The 18,937-nt window shown below is 43.0% G+C and overlaps 1 protein-coding gene across 1 annotated transcript in view; it reads right to left on the bottom strand.

Moving 5' to 3' along the window:
• The window catches only part of adcy1a (adenylate cyclase 1a), a gene marked incomplete at both ends in the record, with an annotated part of 37,310 nt that extends 18,947 nt beyond the window's left edge, over positions 1 to 18,363 (bottom strand). The window contains 7 exons of the mRNA XM_079157723.1: positions 638 to 775; positions 2,069 to 2,231; positions 4,732 to 4,859; positions 9,804 to 9,915; positions 13,627 to 13,745; positions 16,261 to 16,410; positions 17,749 to 18,363. Coding sequence (XP_079013849.1) covers positions 638 to 775; positions 2,069 to 2,231; positions 4,732 to 4,859; positions 9,804 to 9,915; positions 13,627 to 13,745; positions 16,261 to 16,410; positions 17,749 to 18,363 — 1,425 coding nt within the window. The remainder of the gene's footprint in view (positions 1 to 637; positions 776 to 2,068; positions 2,232 to 4,731; positions 4,860 to 9,803; positions 9,916 to 13,626; positions 13,746 to 16,260; positions 16,411 to 17,748) is intronic.
• Between the last annotated feature and the right edge of the window lie 574 nt (positions 18,364 to 18,937).

Genomic DNA, 18,937 nt, shown 5'->3' with positions numbered 1-18,937 from the left:
TGGCATCCTGTATTGTTTGGCATGTTAGTATGTGTAGGCCTTTATTTAACATGGTATGTTAGCTTAGCATTAACTTCATGCTACAGTTGAAGCTGATAGGAATTCAGTAATATATTCTAGAGGTAAAAACCAAAGAGTAGGACAAGTGGAAATGTTGCTCTTTCTATGGTGCTAAATTACAAATGTTCTCTAAATGTAACCTTAAAACTCATTATTCTCTCTTTTACCAACAATCTTGAGCACAAATTTGAATGTGCTTTTGGAGAATTGTCTCATTTACGGAAATGAAGTAGGCCTGAGTGGGATTTTTACAGTAAAATGTGAGTGTGCATCTTTAAGAAAAACCTGTATATGTCATGTGTTTATTTGTGTGTGTATGCATTGCTCACACAAAGACCGTAGCTGCGGATTTAAAATGCCAACCGTAGACACACACACACACACACACACTCTCTCTCGGCTCTTGTGCACATGTACAGTAAGTGGTGAGAGATAGTGATCCTTGCCATGTGTATGACAGCTTAACGCTTGGTCCGCCTCCCTCTCTGCATCAGAGGATTAACTGTTATAACACTGATAGATGTGTCACCTCTGGAGCAAGAGAGAGAATGCAAAAAAGAAGATGAGAGTGGCGTACTTTGCGTCTGTGTGATGGCACGATGAAAAACGTCTCCATGTTATGTTTCTGAAGGAAGGCATGTCTCTCGTGGCCGAAGCCCGGCTCCACCTCGTAGTCTCCGTTCAAACACTCCAGGGTGGTCCTTGTGATGTGCACCTTGCTGAGAGCACAAGAAGAGCAGAGGGCGCAGGGCAGTTAGTGAGAGAAGTCTGACTCTAAGGTCTCAAATCATTATCACGCTCATTATTTTCAGCGGCCTAATTCTTCAGAGCAAAGACATTTTCATCCCAACGACTCATTTAATTCTCAATCCCAAACTTCCCTTGAAACAGGACCAAATTGAGCCAATGAGGTGACCTCATTTCATTGCTTTTTAAATGCAAATCAGCTAGTTACTGTACATGAGTTTTACTGAATGAAGTATTAATTTAATACTGGTGGACTGTTTTATTTTAAGCTGCTTATCCTTTAAAAAACCTAAAACAAATCATCCCAATAACCTTCTAAGATCGAATATGAGATAAGGTGACTATTTTATCCTTATCTATTATTAAAAAATCACATAAAAAGGGCAAAACCAACAATTAATTAATCCTAGTAACACATATAGCATCTGTAGCCAAAGCCTAATAGAGCTTATATCTCTCTGCCATTAAACTTTATCGTTGTTAGAAAACCTGTGCTACTGCATTTGGATATATATTCCTTTTTGCATGCGCAAGTGCTCTCTCTCTCTCTCTCGCTAATGATTTATTAACATATTGATATAATTCGGTATCAGCTGACAACAAGAAATCTGTCTGATACACTGTTATTGGATTTTTGTAACGCATTAGATTCTGACTTCTATATCCCATAATTAGGTGAAAAGATCTGATAATTATTTCATAATAACAAAAGTCCGGATTATGACATCCTTACTACATCCATGTTTAACTCTTCGTACAAAATCATAATTAAGAAAACTGTCTCATAATTATATGAGACAGATCTCATTAAAATTAGATAAAAATCTAGTAATCATAATAAAGATTCATAATTACAAGATAATGTATCCATTTTTTTTTCCTTTGGTGAATGCAATGTGCTTCTGTAAAGTAGTTTTTGAAAAAAATACATCAGGCTGTGGCTATATGGACAATACCAATACAGGTGGCTCAATTCATTTTAGTTGTTTGTCTTTTCAGTAGATTTGTTATATATTTGGTTAATCAATAATAAAGTCAGGCTTATACTTTATGCCGGACATATTGACAAGTCTATGGAAAAACATGTAGTATTGCTGTATGCAGAAAAACTACATTTCCCCTTCTGTTACTACTGTGATTAGATGCACACATTATAAGTCTGTATTCTATTTCTGTTGCTGGGATACCGTGTGTGTGTGTGTGTGTTCGTTTGCACTGTGACTGCTCAGAGTCCAGTTTCAGTGGGTGTAAGAGTCAGCACTGACCCAGGCAGCCCTGCAGTCTCCATCACATTTGCCAGTGTGACATCGTTTGACCAGACGTCATACTGCCATTTCCTGAGGCCCAGAACACCACACAGCACCCGTCCAGTGTGCAGACCAACACGCATGTTCAGATCCACCTCTGTCGCCTCCACCACCGACCTGCAGGGGGGATGAGGGGGATCGAAATTGAATCTCTAAAGCTGAAACAAGACCAAGACAATTTTACTTGCAGGGTGGTTTATTCATCTTTCTCCGTTTGGTTGTTTGTTAGCAGGATGCCAAAAATCTTTGCACGTTTCCACGTTCCTGGTGGACATTTAGGCAATGGATCAAAGAACAAGTATTAGTTTAAGGGTGCTGCTCTGATACCATGGTGTGCATCCAAGAATGTGTGAGAATCCAGGTCACTGTCAGATGGAGCGTCCACTGCCTTGGCCACAACCACGTAATGAGCGGTTAAGAGGTCGTGGTCATTTCATATATTCATGTAAGATCACGTTGTTTTTATGCTGTTTGCATGCTTACACACTAAACTAAGATGGTGAACATAGTACACATCATACCTGCTAAATACCAGCATGTTAGTGATGTGCGATTGAGCACGTCAGCATGCTGATGCTAGCATTTATATCAAAGCACCACTGTGACTAACAGCCTCATAGGGCCGCTATCATGGCAGTAGACTATTAGCATTGTTGCTCTTTCTTAGAATATAACGCCGAGGTGGAGATCTGTTCTCTCCAAGTAGTTTCTGGTTTCCTTTTCTTCTTCAAAAGGCCTTAAAACTCTTTACTATGTGGGAGAAAAGCTCTCCATTTTGAACAAAACAAATACAAGTACCATATTTTTGCATGTAAGTCAAGGTAGCAGATCTGGTTTGCCTGCTGACTCTATAATGCATCCTCAAAATGAAACCATTCTGCATGCATGTACGTGTGTAGACCACCTTCACCTCCCCTTGTTGTGGTGCACAGGGGGTAGAGCGGGACTCCTCTCCAGTAAATCCCCACACAAAGCTCCGCATCACCAGTGAAAGGTCAGCCACCATGTTTGTGTATTTGTTTACAGGGTGGCGGAAAAGAAAATTTGGTCTGCGCATCAGGCTGAAGGACACACACACACACACACACGCACCCACGCACACACACGCATAGAGACAGAGGGAAGAGTGTGTAAGGCAGCACCTGTCTTCTGAGATAAAGGACTCCTACAGCAGCCTCCATCCACTCAGACAGAGCAGCAGGGAAAGAACATGACAGGCGAGGACTCACACAAGGGAATGAGGTAAAGGCTGTGTGTGTGTGTGTGTGTGTGTGTGTGTGTGTAGGTGTGTGTGTGTGTGTGTGTGTGTGTGTGTGTGTGTGTGTGTGTGTGTGTGTGTGTGTGTGTGTGTGTGCGTGAGTCAACATGCAGCTGGGGGGTTGGGGGCAAGCATGTGTGATTGCAAATTTGTCACAAGTTGAATTTGTCTCAGCTTGTAGAATATCTGTTGTCAATATTAAGACTTAGATGGATGTCTCCATGAGTGCTTCGTTGTGTCCAAACAAAACAAAGCACCTCTTGCTGCTGAACCCCTCTTACGTCAGGTGTCACTACTACATGTGTGTTGCATTAATGTCGAGTAACCTTAAATGTTTGGCAGTCTTCTCTGTGACAGGGTGAGAGAAAACTGGAAGAAGAATGCTCAATTTAGTTTAAGCTGATCAAAATATCTCTTAGAAACTGGAGACACAGTCAAGCATCTTTGACTAATGACTGTAAGCCTCTCAAAGAGAGCGTGTATGCAACAATGCTGCACTTTTTATTACAACGAGCAAATTAGCAACTGTTTTTGTGCTCATCCAAATATCTTACCTTAAGTTCACAAATAGTGTTTAGATGTACTTTAGTACATTTAAAGACGTAAACTTCCACTGCACTGAGTCCATCAGTTTCATTTTTTGAACATAGATTACTAATAATTGTCAGTGTTGGAAAGTAAATAAGTACATTTATTCAAGTACTGTACAATTTTGAGGTTAATTGTGTGTTTTCATTTTAATCAACATTCAATTGATAACTTTAGTAACTCAAGTTTAGTTACTAGTTACTTTGCAGATTCCAATATATGGTACAAAATAGAATCGACAAAGAAATGACGATGTAGTATTATGGATTTATGGATTAATATAAAACTCTTTTGATTCCCATGGAGAAATTCACAAGCTCCCCAGCAGTATATAAAAGAGTTTACCAGCTGCAACATTAAAGTGATGAACACATTAATGCATCAATAATCATAACCTAATGATATAATATACATTATTCTGAAATGAGCCATTCTGCATGATGTACTTTTACTTTGGGGACTTTACATTATTCTGATGCTTTTACTCAAGTAAACATTTGAATGTAGGACCTTTACTTGTAACTGAGCTGTCACTACTTTGACTTAAAGGTTCTTCAGGTTCTCAGAGCATTAATATAGCATCAAGCAACTATCTGCTATATATGAAGATATAGTGAAGTCATGTCTACTTGAGCAGAGACTCTCTGTGTGTTGTAATCCAAGCTCCTGTATGTGCCGGGCCGGCTGCGCGTGCCTTTTAGTGCCCAAATGCATGTTGTAGAGAAGCCGTAGGTGTGTTTGTGTGTGTTTACGTTGGTGTGAGTGACTCACGCAATTGTGTCAATCATGTCCAGACCCATCTCCACACAGCAGTGGGCGTGGTCTGCCTTGGGTTGGGTCAGGCCTGACACACAGTAGTAACAGTCCCCCAGGATCTTTATCCGCCTGCAGTGATTCTCCTGCAGACGGACACAGAGAAAGAAAGACACGGATTATTTGATTATTTATAACAGCGTTCTGGAGTCCACCACATGGACTACGTGAGTTGGAATGAGGGAAGTGGTAGCCACTCTTTTTTTCCTGATCATTCATTCGACTAATTAGCATGCTAACACACAAAGCTAAAGATGTCGGCCATGGTTAAAAATGATACCTGCATAACAGAAGCATGTGACATTGTGAGCATGTTAGCAATATGCTATTAGCATTTAGCTAAAAGCAGCATTGGGCCACTAGCATAGCTGAGCTCCTGAGTCTTGTTTTAAACAGTAGACCTAATAGTCCATCATAGATTGTAGGATCCAATGCTCTGGCTTTGGATTTGGATCAGGATCGCAATTTTTATATAGTTTTAATGCCACAAGTCACTTATTATGACAGGACCATTGCTATTTCAAACCTATGCTGCTGACGAAAAGCAAAACTTGATGACTCCGAATAGTTTCTCTCGGGAAAGAAGCAAAAGTTTGAAATCATGACGTAGACCATTTTTCACATACAGCTGAAAGTTGGTCATGCTTGACATTAAGAAATGTTATACTTCTACTCCTGTTACAGGAGATCTAACTGTACAGCAACTGCGTGGATGCATCTCTACTCATGCAAATTGGATGTGTGTGCTTGTGCAACCATGTGTATGTTTGCATTTGAGGCCAACTCTAATTGCTCTGACATGCTCTTGAAGTAGAATCCCGCCCACACATTCCCAGACAGATCAGCTATTTGTCACAGTGCACATTGTGACCAAACTCTGCAACGAAGACAGAGACACCAATACACACACAGACACACCTTTACAACACATGAACACATAAACAAACATACCTGCAGAAAAAATCCCCAAACAGCAGCATGGTTACATGCAAACACACAGTGCTGGTATTTTGGTTTTGTTGTACACACACAGGGTTTCCATTTGGCGCTGTATCACAGTCATCAGAAAATGGTAGACCCCACAAAGCTTAGCCTGCAGGCAGCCTCTGAGTGACAAACACACACACACACACACACACACACACACACACACACACACACAAACCCACACACACAAACAAATACAGAGGATTCAAGACAACTGCAGGGTTAGAGGCGGAGATGAAACGGGGTGCTCTGGTTTTCTGCTCATGGGAGCAGAAAGATGCTGGCGTGGGAGGATATGAGGATTCAGAACGTGGATGATTATCCCAGCACTAGGAAGAAAAATGTGTGTGTGTGTGTGTGTGTGTGTGCGTGTGTTTGCATGTGTGTGTGTGAACAGAAATGAGAGAGAAATTATCATGCCATGTCTCAGGAGAAAGGTATCTGTGTGCGTTTTTGGAGACGAAGAGGTGACGTTTTGCCTAATTCGGGGGAAAATCTGTGTCATCAATTTGGCTTGATTCATTTCGGTTAGGGCAGTTAGGGTTAAGCCATATGCCTGGTATGGTTGCGTTAGGGTGAGCCGAATAAATGTGTTGTGTAGCATACAGCAGTCAGACGGGCTCAGTAGCTGTGACAGAGCCGGTTTAGAAGTGAATTTCTCCCTCGCTAACACGACAGGGTATAAATCTCAATTAGGATGCAGCTGCAGCTACACACACACACACACACACATGCACACAATATATCCTCATCACAGGAGTTCCATATAATGGCTTTCTGAGAGCTGGCGCACTGATAGCAAGCCACATATCACCTTGTATCTTGCTCTTTCCCCCCCCCCCCTTCTGTCTCTCTCACCCCGCGTTAAGCCATGACTGATTGCTGAGATGCAGAATGAACTCAAGAGGGATAATCCTGCTGATCATGTGACTTTTTTGTGTGCATATGTGTGTGTGTGCATGTCGGAAGAGAGAGTAGTCTGTGTGAAGCGATATCTTGGGCCTGGTAGAAGAAGAGGATAGACGAGTGGCATGCTGAGCGTTTAGTGCGAATGGGGTGTGACCAAAATGATTGGCCAGATTAACTTTTATATATGATCTGAAGACGCTGATCCTGGTGAGACCCGTTGATCACAACATAACAATTTGAAATCAATAAAATCCCTGTACAATGACTAAAATGTTAAAAGAAAAAAACAACCAAAATCTCAAGTGAAAATCCGAAAGTTACTTTCAGAGCAAAACGTTCTCGTTTCAGTTGACACACTCACTGCAGTGACGCCACTGCGGTTAAAGGGGAGGTGAAGTGTGGGCTGCACTTGATAACTGTAGATGCTAAATACTTGAATCCTGTTGACAAGATGTTTTGATAGTAAATATAAATAAACTGTACCCTAAATTTAATTAATAACCTTGTGAATTTAATGAAACACTGTAGTGCTTAAACAGTTAAAAGATGTTTTAAAGTTGCTTAACATTAGGAATTTATCCTTAAAATTGTAAATATACTTTGAATAAATTGTTATAATTTATATTAATGTCTAAATAAACAAATAACTCAAACTCTAAATCTGTTGTAGCAAAAGCAAGGGAAACTTCAGTCGTGTCAGTACTGTTTTTGCTTGTTCACTGCTGATGCTGGAAACGAGGTTGCTGAGAGCGCCGAGACTCAACCATAAATGTGCAGTAAAGTCAAAATGTGGAGCTAAAAGATGCAAAAAATTCCCTACGTAGGTATGAATGGCTTTTCTAACGAAAACATAACGATTCTTAGTCTCAGGTGATTATACACTGATTACAACAAAGTTATGCATGTTATATTCATAACTATCATCCTTCAACATATGACAACCTGATCACGTTTACACTTGACTGTAGGTCGCCCGATGATAAAAGCTGAGCCAACGCCATCTGCTGATGAAACCGTGAGATATGGTAGAAAGTATATAAAAATATTCTGCTTATTATTATAATTTGCTGCACCTTGTTGGTTATTTAAATGTATGTGTATGCGTTGAGGTAGTCTTAGGCCTAGTGTACTGCCAAACTATGATGATAAAAGTATGTGTGTAGGTGTATATGTGTGTGTGTGTGTGTGTGTGTGTGTGTGTGTGTGTGTGTGTGTGTGTGTGTGTGTGTGTGTGTGTGTGTGTGTGTGTGTGTGTGTGTGTGTGTGTGTGTGTGTGTGTGTGTCTCATGCAGTATTAATATTATAGTAGATAACCTATCACTTAATCTTGTTTCCCGGAGAACAATGCTACACAGGCTTACTGACACAAAGTGCACTGTGTGTGCTACCATACACACTCTCTCTCTGTCTTTATCAAGTGCAGTAGTCCCAATAGTGTTCTCTCTCACACACACACACACACACACACACACACACACACACACACAGAAACACTCCACCTCCTCAGCCCTTATCTCCCCTCTGTCTAAAAATCGGTTCACTCATCTCTCCCGCTCTTCCGATTCCTTCTCCTTCTTGACCTTCATCTCCTCCTCTTCCTCCTCTTCTTCCTCCTCCTCCTCCTCATTGTCAGTCAACCTCTCCGGCTTTACCTTCACTATTGGATCAATATATGCCTTTGCATTATAAATAAGCTCCAGGGCTAAATAATACATTTCATTTTCTTGGAGGCTCTCTGTGTTGCAGAGAAACAACAGGCTGACCAACTGTTCGGTGTCACTTGCCGCCAGCCTGCCTCCTCGCTGTGATGGCTCAGTGACAATTTCATAACAGAAGCTATGATTTAAATGGACCTACTTTCTTTGTAAGTTGCTCCACTAAACTCACTGAAACCAAGACCGAATACACATCAGTATCAGCGTATTCATCAGCTGATAAGTTATGTATTGTTGTGTGCACCTTCCAACAATGGAAACAAAGGACAAATTATAATTTAAGACATGAAGTAAGTACAAAAATATGTTTATGTTTTTTTGTTAACATTATGACGTACTGTGTTCATCAAAGAATATTAATACCCACAGTTAAAGCTGCTATTATCTGTATTATTATGTGTAGTGTGAAAGGGTTGCTTGCTCAACTCTGCAGTCCCCTTCAACTCACAGTTGCACATCTACAGCTTCGGTTCAGTCTTATCGCTGTCAGCATTCTCCTTTCTAGCAGCAGGCGGCTGTTTCATTATGAATAAGTACTCTAAACCCACTGTGCGCTACCTGCACTATCTGGTGAACATAGTGGTTAAAGAGACAGATATTTCCCTCCAAACACAGAGCTAAAAGGAGAATAAATATTGGAGTTACATTCATCCGGTGGACAGAAACGTGACTCTAACTAAACGTTCATGTCACTGCGTCTGCCGAATATGTAAGTAGGCAATTGTTGGCTAATTGTTTGCCATATACACTTCATAAGGTGATACTTTGTTCAGCTTGTTTAAGAATATTACATTAAAGGGGACATATCGTCATTTTCAGGTTTATGCTTCTATTTTGGGTTTCTACAAGAACTTGTTTACGTGCTTTAATGTTAAAAAGAAAAACATAATTGTTCTCACACTGTCTGAATATACCTGTATTCAACCTCTGTCTGATATGTTCCGCTTTATAGTGCCTGTCTCTTTAAGCCCCCCTCCCGAAAAAGCCCAGTCTGCTCTGATTGGCTCGCCGGAAAAACATGGCGCCCCTCTGCAAAGGTGGTTCTCAAGTTTTGGTTGGAGATACCCGATGGAGTGCGATTGATTCTAATGAACCTGCATGCGACATAGAAAGCGGAGCCAAATCTAAAAGGCCTATTTCATCATGTTTTCTCATCTGAGTAACCCACAACACTGTGGCTGGGTTGTCACACTACGCACTAATGTGGGTCTGTGCACAAGCATTGAAAAAACGTTTTTTTCATTATATGTCACCTTTAAACATGACTGTGTTGTGATGACCACCTGTATATGGGTATATATAATCACCAATTATAGGAGATCCATTAATTGTTCCTGAGGATCATTTATTCCCTCCATCATTTTCCTTATGAAGCAAATGAACTGAGGGGTAACAGCGAGGGTAAGGGAGAGCACTTACTGTAGCCAGCTCATCAAACTTCCCGAAGAGTTCGTTGAGCAGTTTGACCAGTTCCTGAGCAGTACACTGAGAAGCCAAGCTGGTGAAGCCCACAATGTCTGCAAACAGGATGCTGTCAGAAGAGAGAAAGACTAATTATAATCTGATGTGAAGAGCTCAACTTGTCCTGACAGCGGATTTCCTTGTGTTCTACAGGAAGGAAACACTCTTCAATTGTCAATACACTAACAAAATAAATTCTACAGAAGCAGAGAGCAGTTGACTCCACAAACAAGTATTTTAAATACCCACAGATCACAGAGAAATTTGCTAATAATAATCAGATGTGAATCAAGAGCACCATAATGATAAGTGAAAGCATCTTTTAGGCCAACCACTAAATCAATTACAGAGCTAAACTGCCTGCTGCTGGCTAGCTGCTGTAATGGGGTAGAAGAAGGCGTTGAAAGCTACTTAGCCCCTCATTCATTTGCTGAGACGCCAGATGGCAACAAGGTGTTATGGATCTTATTGACTCTCAGTTCAAAATAAATCACTGCCTCCAGTCGAGTAAAGGCATCACGGTGTAGAGCTGTGTGTAGAGCTGTGTGTAGAGCTGTGTATGATTAACAAATATGTCATACTATGGCTGATATGAGACCGAAACAACACTTTTTTGATATGTTACTCAGATATTTTCCCTAGAAAACTGTTAATTTCACTAAAATTGTCTATTCGAAAACAAACAAAAGTTTATTTCCTTTCACCAAAACTAAACATTTGTGTACAAATGACTGCTACAAAAAGATATATATGATTTTGTGGTCATGAATTTTTAACTCAATGTCCTACTCAATGTCAACTAGTTTTTTCAAAAGCTGTTATCCACTATCAATCACTGGAAAAGAACATGAGAAGCGGTTGAAATTTTTGTTTTGTTTCCGTATACTGTGGCGCCGCGCTATGTGATCCCAACTCGGTGACGCATGATGGATGTAGCAGTGCAGGGCCCAGGATTTACGAAGAGGTGAAGAAACGTGTCAAAACATCGCTCCCCCATCGTACCACTTCCATACAATCTGACTTCTTTTGCAACCGGAGGAGACACCCCCTGCACTTCAGTAGAGAGGATGCAAGATTTAAGACACTTTCACATTGGCTTAACTCGGCAGAACCTGAGGTTGACAACAATTTGAATGAAAACCACAATATTTTGTTCAGACATTTATGGCCTCCAATGGATCAATTGTAATCACTTTGGTGATCCATTCACTTTTTATCTAATGACATCATCAGGTCAGAATATGAATAAGTCCAGTACATTAGTTTACGACAAAATACTTGCAATGGCAAGCTAATGGCATTCCCATCAGCCCTTCTGTTACTATACCTCTGTTTTAGTGCTAGTTAGCAAATGTTGGCATGCTAACATACATGCTAGTGTTTTATTGTGAGAACAGTCTCGCTAAATGTTGTCCAAACCCCAGCAACCGCACATGAAGGTTGTGTAATAATTTCAGTACTTGACACCTTTTGATACTCGTTGTTAGGAAAACATTAATTTCTGAGATTTAATAACCAGCTCTAGTAGCATAAAGAGGGCCTTTCCTCTGCATTCGAGAATGAGTTGCTATGCTCTTTTTGGCAGCGCAATATAGTTGCTTGGGAGCCTGATGTATGCAAAGCCGGGATCACGACAGCTGCTCGGCAGAAGAGCTCTGTTGTGTGATTTGTCTTTGAATGGCGCTGTTCTGCAGGTGGTGCTAGTGGGTGAGGAAGAGAAGGCGAGAGGAGGGCAGGGTGGGGGAGGCGGTGGAGAGGCAGAGCTAAATAGGTATGGGATCAAACGTTCTCGGGGCCACATCAAAGGGGGGCCAGATCAGGGAGATGTCATGCCCCTGCTCAGCGAACTAATGGTGACGGGGGTTTTTTTGTGTTTTTTTCTACCCCCACGTGTTAACGGGTTCATGTGTGTCTGTTTGTAGCAGCTCCCTGGAGAAGGGCGGGCTGCTGAGAAGCAGTTCGGGGTTGCTCAGGGACACTTCAGCATAGGACATGTGGCAGCCAGGGATCGAACCGCCAACCTTGCAGTTACCGGACAACCCTCTCTACCCATTGAGCCATGGCCGCCCGCAAAGCGGGTGTACAAGCGGTGATGTTCCAGACCTGTGTGGGAGCCGAGCGGATAGAGAGACAGAGAGAGACGGAGAGTGGAGAGGACTGTCTCTTGACAGGAGTGCTGTTGACATGCTACCTAGCCCTCCACTCCCACACTCAGCAGCACTGATACAGCTCTCCATTTCTCTTTCCTGGCTCGTTGGAACGTAATCAGCTCAAAGTCGGGCCAGGTTCTCACGCTCTGTAATATTTTCCTCATTACAAGTGCAATAGAGGTGGCTGCTGAAAAGGCTGATGGAATTTACAGGGATAGGGCAGCAAAACTTCTTCTTTCGATTGTTTTCATTGTGAATTTTCTTCAACTTGTTATATCAAATGTTTTTAAAAGATGGCCATCACCAGTTCTCAGAACCAAACGGAATGTCTTCAAATTGCTTTTTTTGTGCAATGAGCATTCAAAAACCCAAAGAGATTCAACTTACTGTGCAGCGATATAAAACTGCGACAAATCAGCAAAACTAGAACCTGTGAATGTTTGCTGTTTTATATGCAAAATCAAATCTGCCAGCAAAATATAATTAGCAGTTGTTTCCATCATCAAGTGGTCGATTAGTTAATGATTAGTCAACTAATTGTTTTGTCGTATATAGTGAAAATATGCTGATCAAAGTTTTGTCTGATCAACAGTCCAAAACCCAAAGACATTCAACGATGACATAAAACGGAGACACCTTGCATTTGAGGTGCTGGAAACTTGCTTTGGTTGAGTTTACATGCCGTCAACTTTTGCCCGCTGCGACCACAAACCATGCCATGAAAGCGAGGAGAGTGAACCAGAACTAAGTTACAACTGAACTGCTACACAGTGAGCTGAAACCAAAAGCTCCATTCAGACCTTGTTACCTCCACCAAGGAGGTTATATTTCCGGTTTGATTTGTTGGTTTGTTTGTCTGATTGACGGATTACGGAAAGACGACTGGCCTGATTTTCATTAGACTTGGTGGAAGGGTGTCGCACGGGCCAATGACGAACCCAAGACATGGAGCGGATCGGAATCACAGGACGAATACACGCATTATTTGACTAATGATCTGCGCTCTCTGAGTGCTCTTCCAGTTCTCTGTAGATTCATCAAGCGACCCCTGTCACGTTGTCATTTCATACATTGTTATAATAGAAATATCAATTGCAGCTTTAAATGTGTTATTAAAGTTCGGTTAAGCCACAAAGCTGCTTCTGCTCAATATTTCTCAAACTTCTGGACACGGTGAATTTGCTGCAAAGAGCCCGTTTCATCAGTGCATTTTGGTGAAAATGGAAAACTTGCTGGTAAAATGTCACCAGTGTGCTTTGTAGTCATACAGACGTCGTATCAGTTTGTCACAAAATAAAAAATAGTCATTTGAGTCTCACAGATAATTACACTGATACTAAGTGAACCTTGAGTTGAGAAAATCGCTTCTAATAAACCAACAATTAATAAATAACATTACATGCACTGCTTTGGTTAACACGCAACGGCAGAGGAGCTTTTCTAATCTATCGGCGGTGGCAACAGTGCTTTGTCCGTTTCCTCTCTCTACCTTTTAGGTATTTTGATTGCATCTGCATTAACGGCTAACTTTAATTGGACTCTTTGGCGTCACAGCAGGTGACTTTAGAATCAAAACACTCTGGCCCCTCCGCACACCTCTGCTGCCCACAGTTGTCATGACACCCCCGTACCTGACATTGTCATGACGTTGGATGTAGATCTTGTGAAAGATCCGTTCAGGCGGCTTCAGGAAGTCCTCCTTCATCTCCATGGCAACATTCCTGGGCAGGAGGCTCATTAGCAGACGTTCCTGAGGAGTGTGTGTGTGTGGGGGGGGGGGGGTAAAACAGAAGAAAAGGCATCGTGAGGACTTTTAACTGGGAAGACATAAAATGTATATACTGTATGTTTGCATTCATGCAGCTGTAAGCACACAAATATGAACAATTTGCTCTTTGCTCAGACGTAAACAGAATTCCAAAATGACTGAAAATGAAAATGTCTTATTTAATCAAATATTTTGATGATCCGTAACTAGATAGGGTTATTTTTTGTTGTTTTTTGTGTGTGTGAGTGAATCGTCTCAGTTGCAGCATCACAGAGTAGCTACTCTGGAACGCAAGATGTCAAACGATTGTGAATGCACAATGAATCATCAGGCGGCTCTGCTTTGCTGAATGGCTGTTGAGAGGCAAGTTATAAAAGCAGCCGGGGCTCTCCTGTGTCTCCCTCCAGCACTGTTTCACATTAGACATCCATTCACACGGCTGCGTCTGACCCGTGAGTAGAAAACTAAACTAGAAACAGCCATCACACCTCCCTGTTGGAGGCTGTGTGTGAAGGTGGGTTTGTCCATATGTGCTCATGTCAGGTGTAAAAGTGATGATAACCAAAGTGTGAAGGTGTGGTTGTTTTAATGAAATCATTCATCTCTGCTTTATTAATCTCTTCCATTCCTTCTCCCTAAACGTGTTCTAATTCCCATTTCTCTGATCCGCCCTCGGCTTAATTCACTGTGTGCTCCGTTTGACTACGGCTCTCCTCATGGTGGTTTATTAATGAACCACTGGCTCACTCCCTCTCACTTAAAAAAATCCAGACTCCCTGTCCTCCGGATCCATTCAAGGGAATTCCAACAAAAACTCTGCATCTTTGAAATGAACGCTGAACTGAAGGAATATACTTAAACCTAAGTCCCTTCATGACAACTGAGCAAAACAAAGACTGTGAGATGTTTTTGGAAAGTTCTGAAAAAAAGCCAGTAACTGGACCGTGAGTTAAGGTATGTTTCACAAAGGAGCTATGTTTTGTTTTTCTCAGAGGAGAAGAGTGGCTGGATGGGCATGACTTTTGACTAAACCAATCCTTTAAGTTGTCAGATCAGGTGGTGTTCCGATTAAATCGTTTTTGTTATTGTCATTCTTGACTTTGGAAATAGTAAACCAATCCCAAGACAAGGTCCGCCACACTACCTCTTTTTTCCTGGAGCTTTCATCCATAACACACAATCTTCATCAGAGCTCTGGAGATGGATCTGTTGAAGTGCAAGCTCAATAGCTGCTGAAAGCTCTGGAAATACGTCGAAGTGGACCTTGAGATGGGTCTTTCTGTTGCAAAACTACTATTTCTGTGGTCAAGAATGAACTTTAATGCTTACATTTTAAGACAACATGGATGGGAAGTCCTAAACGTACTATGGATGAAGCCTAAATGACAACCGAGGAAATGCTGACCGTGCGGTACGGTTTAAAGGTTCAGAAAAGTAAAACTAAGTGAGTAAACCTTGTGTTGGGATTGTTTTGTTGCATTCATGTTGGCCAATCTGTTTTTTTCATCAGAGATGTCAGCGTGTCTTTTTTTAACAATGTCACATTTTGGAACAGCGGTTGTGCTGTTTCCTGAACGCTTCACGTGAGTAAAGAGGAAACTAAGCATTGCCTCTGCGCTCTGAGCTGACTATTGAACTGAGAAGTCAATCTACCACGCAGACGCCCAGCACGCAGCCGACACATGTTGAAGAATCGATACAACCTATAGATCCAACTCAAAACCCGAGCAACAGCCGAGTGACAACCAGAGACCTGTTTGAGTAGCGAGATTCAAAACCCGGGCTGTTTGTTGGTGGTCACATAAACAGCAGCCTGGTTGCAGGCTGTTGGCTGGCTGTTGATGGATCCCAATCAGGGGGTCTGTGTGTGTTCCACTCACCCAGATAAACTGCGACCTTTATTGGAGTAGGGGGGGGGGGGGGGCAAGAAAGCAATCTGCTTGTGTAATTACCTGTCAGAAGGGAGCCTGTTACTGCTGTGGAAAACACAGCATATCATCAACTAATCTACAAAGCACAGCTGCTGCGTGTGCGCTCACCAGTGTTGTGTATACCGAAGGTGAGACGTATATGGAGGCATATTACATACATCGGATGACTCATTCTCTGTGTAACAACTTGTGTAGGTTGGTTTGTTGCCGGGTGGGGAGGTGCAGGTCATAACAAAGTGTTCCTATGTGTTAAAGTTGCCTGATTGTTCTTTTGTTAAGTCGCTGTAGGTGCCGCGCACAGGGGGGTGGAACGTGTGGCGCTGGTGCATGTGTCACAGTAATTGTTCCTTCCTTAAATAGCCGCTGTCATAGTTACTGCGTGCCTGTGGGCAGGTTGTTAGAATACATTGGCATCTGAAACCTTTAAAAAAAAACAAAAAAAACACTTCTCGAGAGACTGTGAAGATCTCATGAACATATGCCCTCTAGGCGAGGTTAAATGTGTGCACACATCGTCGTCTTGCTGTCTGTTTTCTATCTATCTGTGCATGTTTGTGCAAGTTCACCTGCTTCTCATTTTCATCCTCCAGTTTCAGCCTCTCCTCGATGGAGTTGCGGGCTTGCAGGAAGACTTTCCTCTGGGTGCGCTCGGTGAGAATCCTCACAAACACCCCGGACAAGTTGACGCTGGTGAACAGCACCGCGTTGGCCACCAGCTGCACAAGAACAAGAACAGACATGCCAAACAAAGCTGGCAGCATCTACATACTGCGTGTGAGCCTGAGGGAACACACATGTCCATATGTGCATCTTTGTGTGCAATCATACATCCTGGCTGGATTAGACTTCACAATCCTTGATTAATCCATAGGATGGATTAAATGGCCAACCTCCAGGTCGTCACATTGATTACAACATGAATCGCACTGCGGGTGTGACTTAAAGAAACAATAGCCATACAGTGGAAATGGCTACCAGAATATGTGCATTATTTATTAATGATCCGAAAGTATTGGTCGTGCCATACACTTAATTTTGAGGATGAACTCTGTAGCCTTTCTGTGGTGTTGATTCCTGAAAGGTCAGGGGTGAAAGGTCACACTTCATTACATCACAGCAAGATGGATAACACACCACATCATTAACTTAAACAGGACTTCATAGCGCTCCCAACCAAAGGATCTGGATTTATGCAAAGGGGATGCAGAATAAACCTGAGGGGTCGTGAAAGGATTAACAGCAGGGGAAACCATATTTCTGTTACATAGAAGGATGTTGCAGTTTTCAGGTCTTTAATGCTCAAATATAGAAAAAGGTTCTATTTGGTTGAACTAGGCGCATTTGTTGATTAGTGGTAAGTTAACTATAGCACACGCTGCAGAACCACTGATTTAGTGCATTCACATTTTCATTTTGTGGATTAGTTGATTATTTTACATTTTAAGACACCAAAATGTCAAAGAAAGCAATTTGAGAAGGAAGAATTGTGGTTAGCCAAAACGGTCGGGAACTACGGTTTTATAGGACCAGAAATATCAAGATGTTCCATAACTCAGAAACTATTTTTAACCTACAATATGGGGCACAAGGAGCAGTCAATAATAAACACTAAGTTGTGTATGCGGCTCCGCAGGATCCTGTTTCAGCACCGGCAGCTGGACAGCTCCTCGTCTGCTTCATTACTGAGGTGCGCTAAAGGGAAACTCTCTGCTCGCTTCCAATTTTACACCTACAGTATCCTGCAGCTGATATCGATCACTGAGGGTGTTTTATTTTAACCTTTTCTTCTCCAGGGGAAAGTCGGATGAGTAAGCATGTTGTTATAGCATCACCACTTCCTACATTTAGTCGGAGCTTATAGGCCTACTGTGGTCTTCACTGGAGAAGTTGCTCAAGGGTACTTGGACTGTAGTTTTTGAGTGAACGGGTGACTCAACCAGCTAGCCGTTCGATAAGATGACACCCTTAAGTGAAAGAACCGTTAACTATAAAGCACAAGTCAATAAAGTTGAGTGACTTAAGAGCTGGACCAGGATGCATGGAGCAGCACTTACCGGTCTCCACAGCTTCTGTTTCCTTCCCGTGAACGACGTCGCTATGACAATGAAGTGAGACGTGGCCAGCATCAGCCCGAACAAGACGGCGAGCAGCGTCCGCACCGGCAGCAGCACGTAAGCCACGAGGGTGACCAGCATGAGCTGCCACACGCCTTGCTCAGGGGCAGCGGCGTTCAGCGGCTCCGACGTGCCGAGCGCCAGCGGGAACGGACAGCAGAGCAGCGCAAAGGTGAAGCTGAACAGCAGGGACAGCTTCGCTATTTGCTGCAGTTGCGTCACCTGTAGGTACTTGACGTTGGTGACGATGAAGAGCGACAGGAACACCACGCAATGCACCGGGTAGGAGCCCTTGGACAAGGTGAGACGCGGACTGGACAGCAGCTCCACCAGCGACAGCGACGACGCGGCCACGATGAGCACCGCCAGCGCTTTGAGGGTGGCGGTCTGCTCCAGCTTCAGGTTGTAGTTCTGGAAGAGAGCCTCAAGATCCTGGCTGTTGAACTCGTCCTCGCAGGTTATGGCGCCCAGGCGTGCGCCCGCCGGGCAGTGACCCTTCCTCCGCCGGGTCTTGACTCTTTCGGAAGGCACCTCCTCCATGTTCCGGCCATTCATGAAGCGGGAACGGCGCACGACCCCCCTCAACTTTTCGGTTCCTCGTCTCCGTTCGGGAATCGAACCGGCACCCTCTCCCAGTTCATGCGTCCTGGATGTCCGAGGGTCGGGCTCGGTGTCAGAGGGGGAGAGGGTGGCAGCGGAGGGAACAGAGCACCGCGCGCCCTATCCACAGGTTGACGATTGTTGGTGTGTCGTCAGAAAAGTAGCCCGACCAATGTGCATCACGCCTCTCTCTCTCTCTTTCTCCCTCTCTCTGTCTCCCTCTCTCCCTCCCCCTCTCTCTCTCTTTTTCTTCTCTCTCTCTCTCTCTCTCTCTCCCCCTCTCAGACCACCTGCGGTGCCTCACACAGGGTTACTGGTGATCCTGCGCTTCAACCGGACTCATTGGAAGGATCAAGCGCTTATAATAATCAAAATAGCTCACCACGAGACTCGGCGAGCGCTGCTCAAACTCATTTGACAATATTTTTCCTGGTTTACTTTCTCTCCTTCTCTCGCGCACGTACACACACACATACACACATACACACACACACACACACACACACACACACACACACACACACACACA

This window comes from Pholis gunnellus (assembly GCF_910591455.1).
Source record: "Pholis gunnellus genome assembly, chromosome: 4".
Classification (NCBI taxonomy): Eukaryota; Metazoa; Chordata; class Actinopteri; order Perciformes; family Pholidae; genus Pholis; species Pholis gunnellus.
Note: the sequence above shows the minus strand (reverse complement) of the source record. Positions and strands in the feature narration are given on the sequence as shown.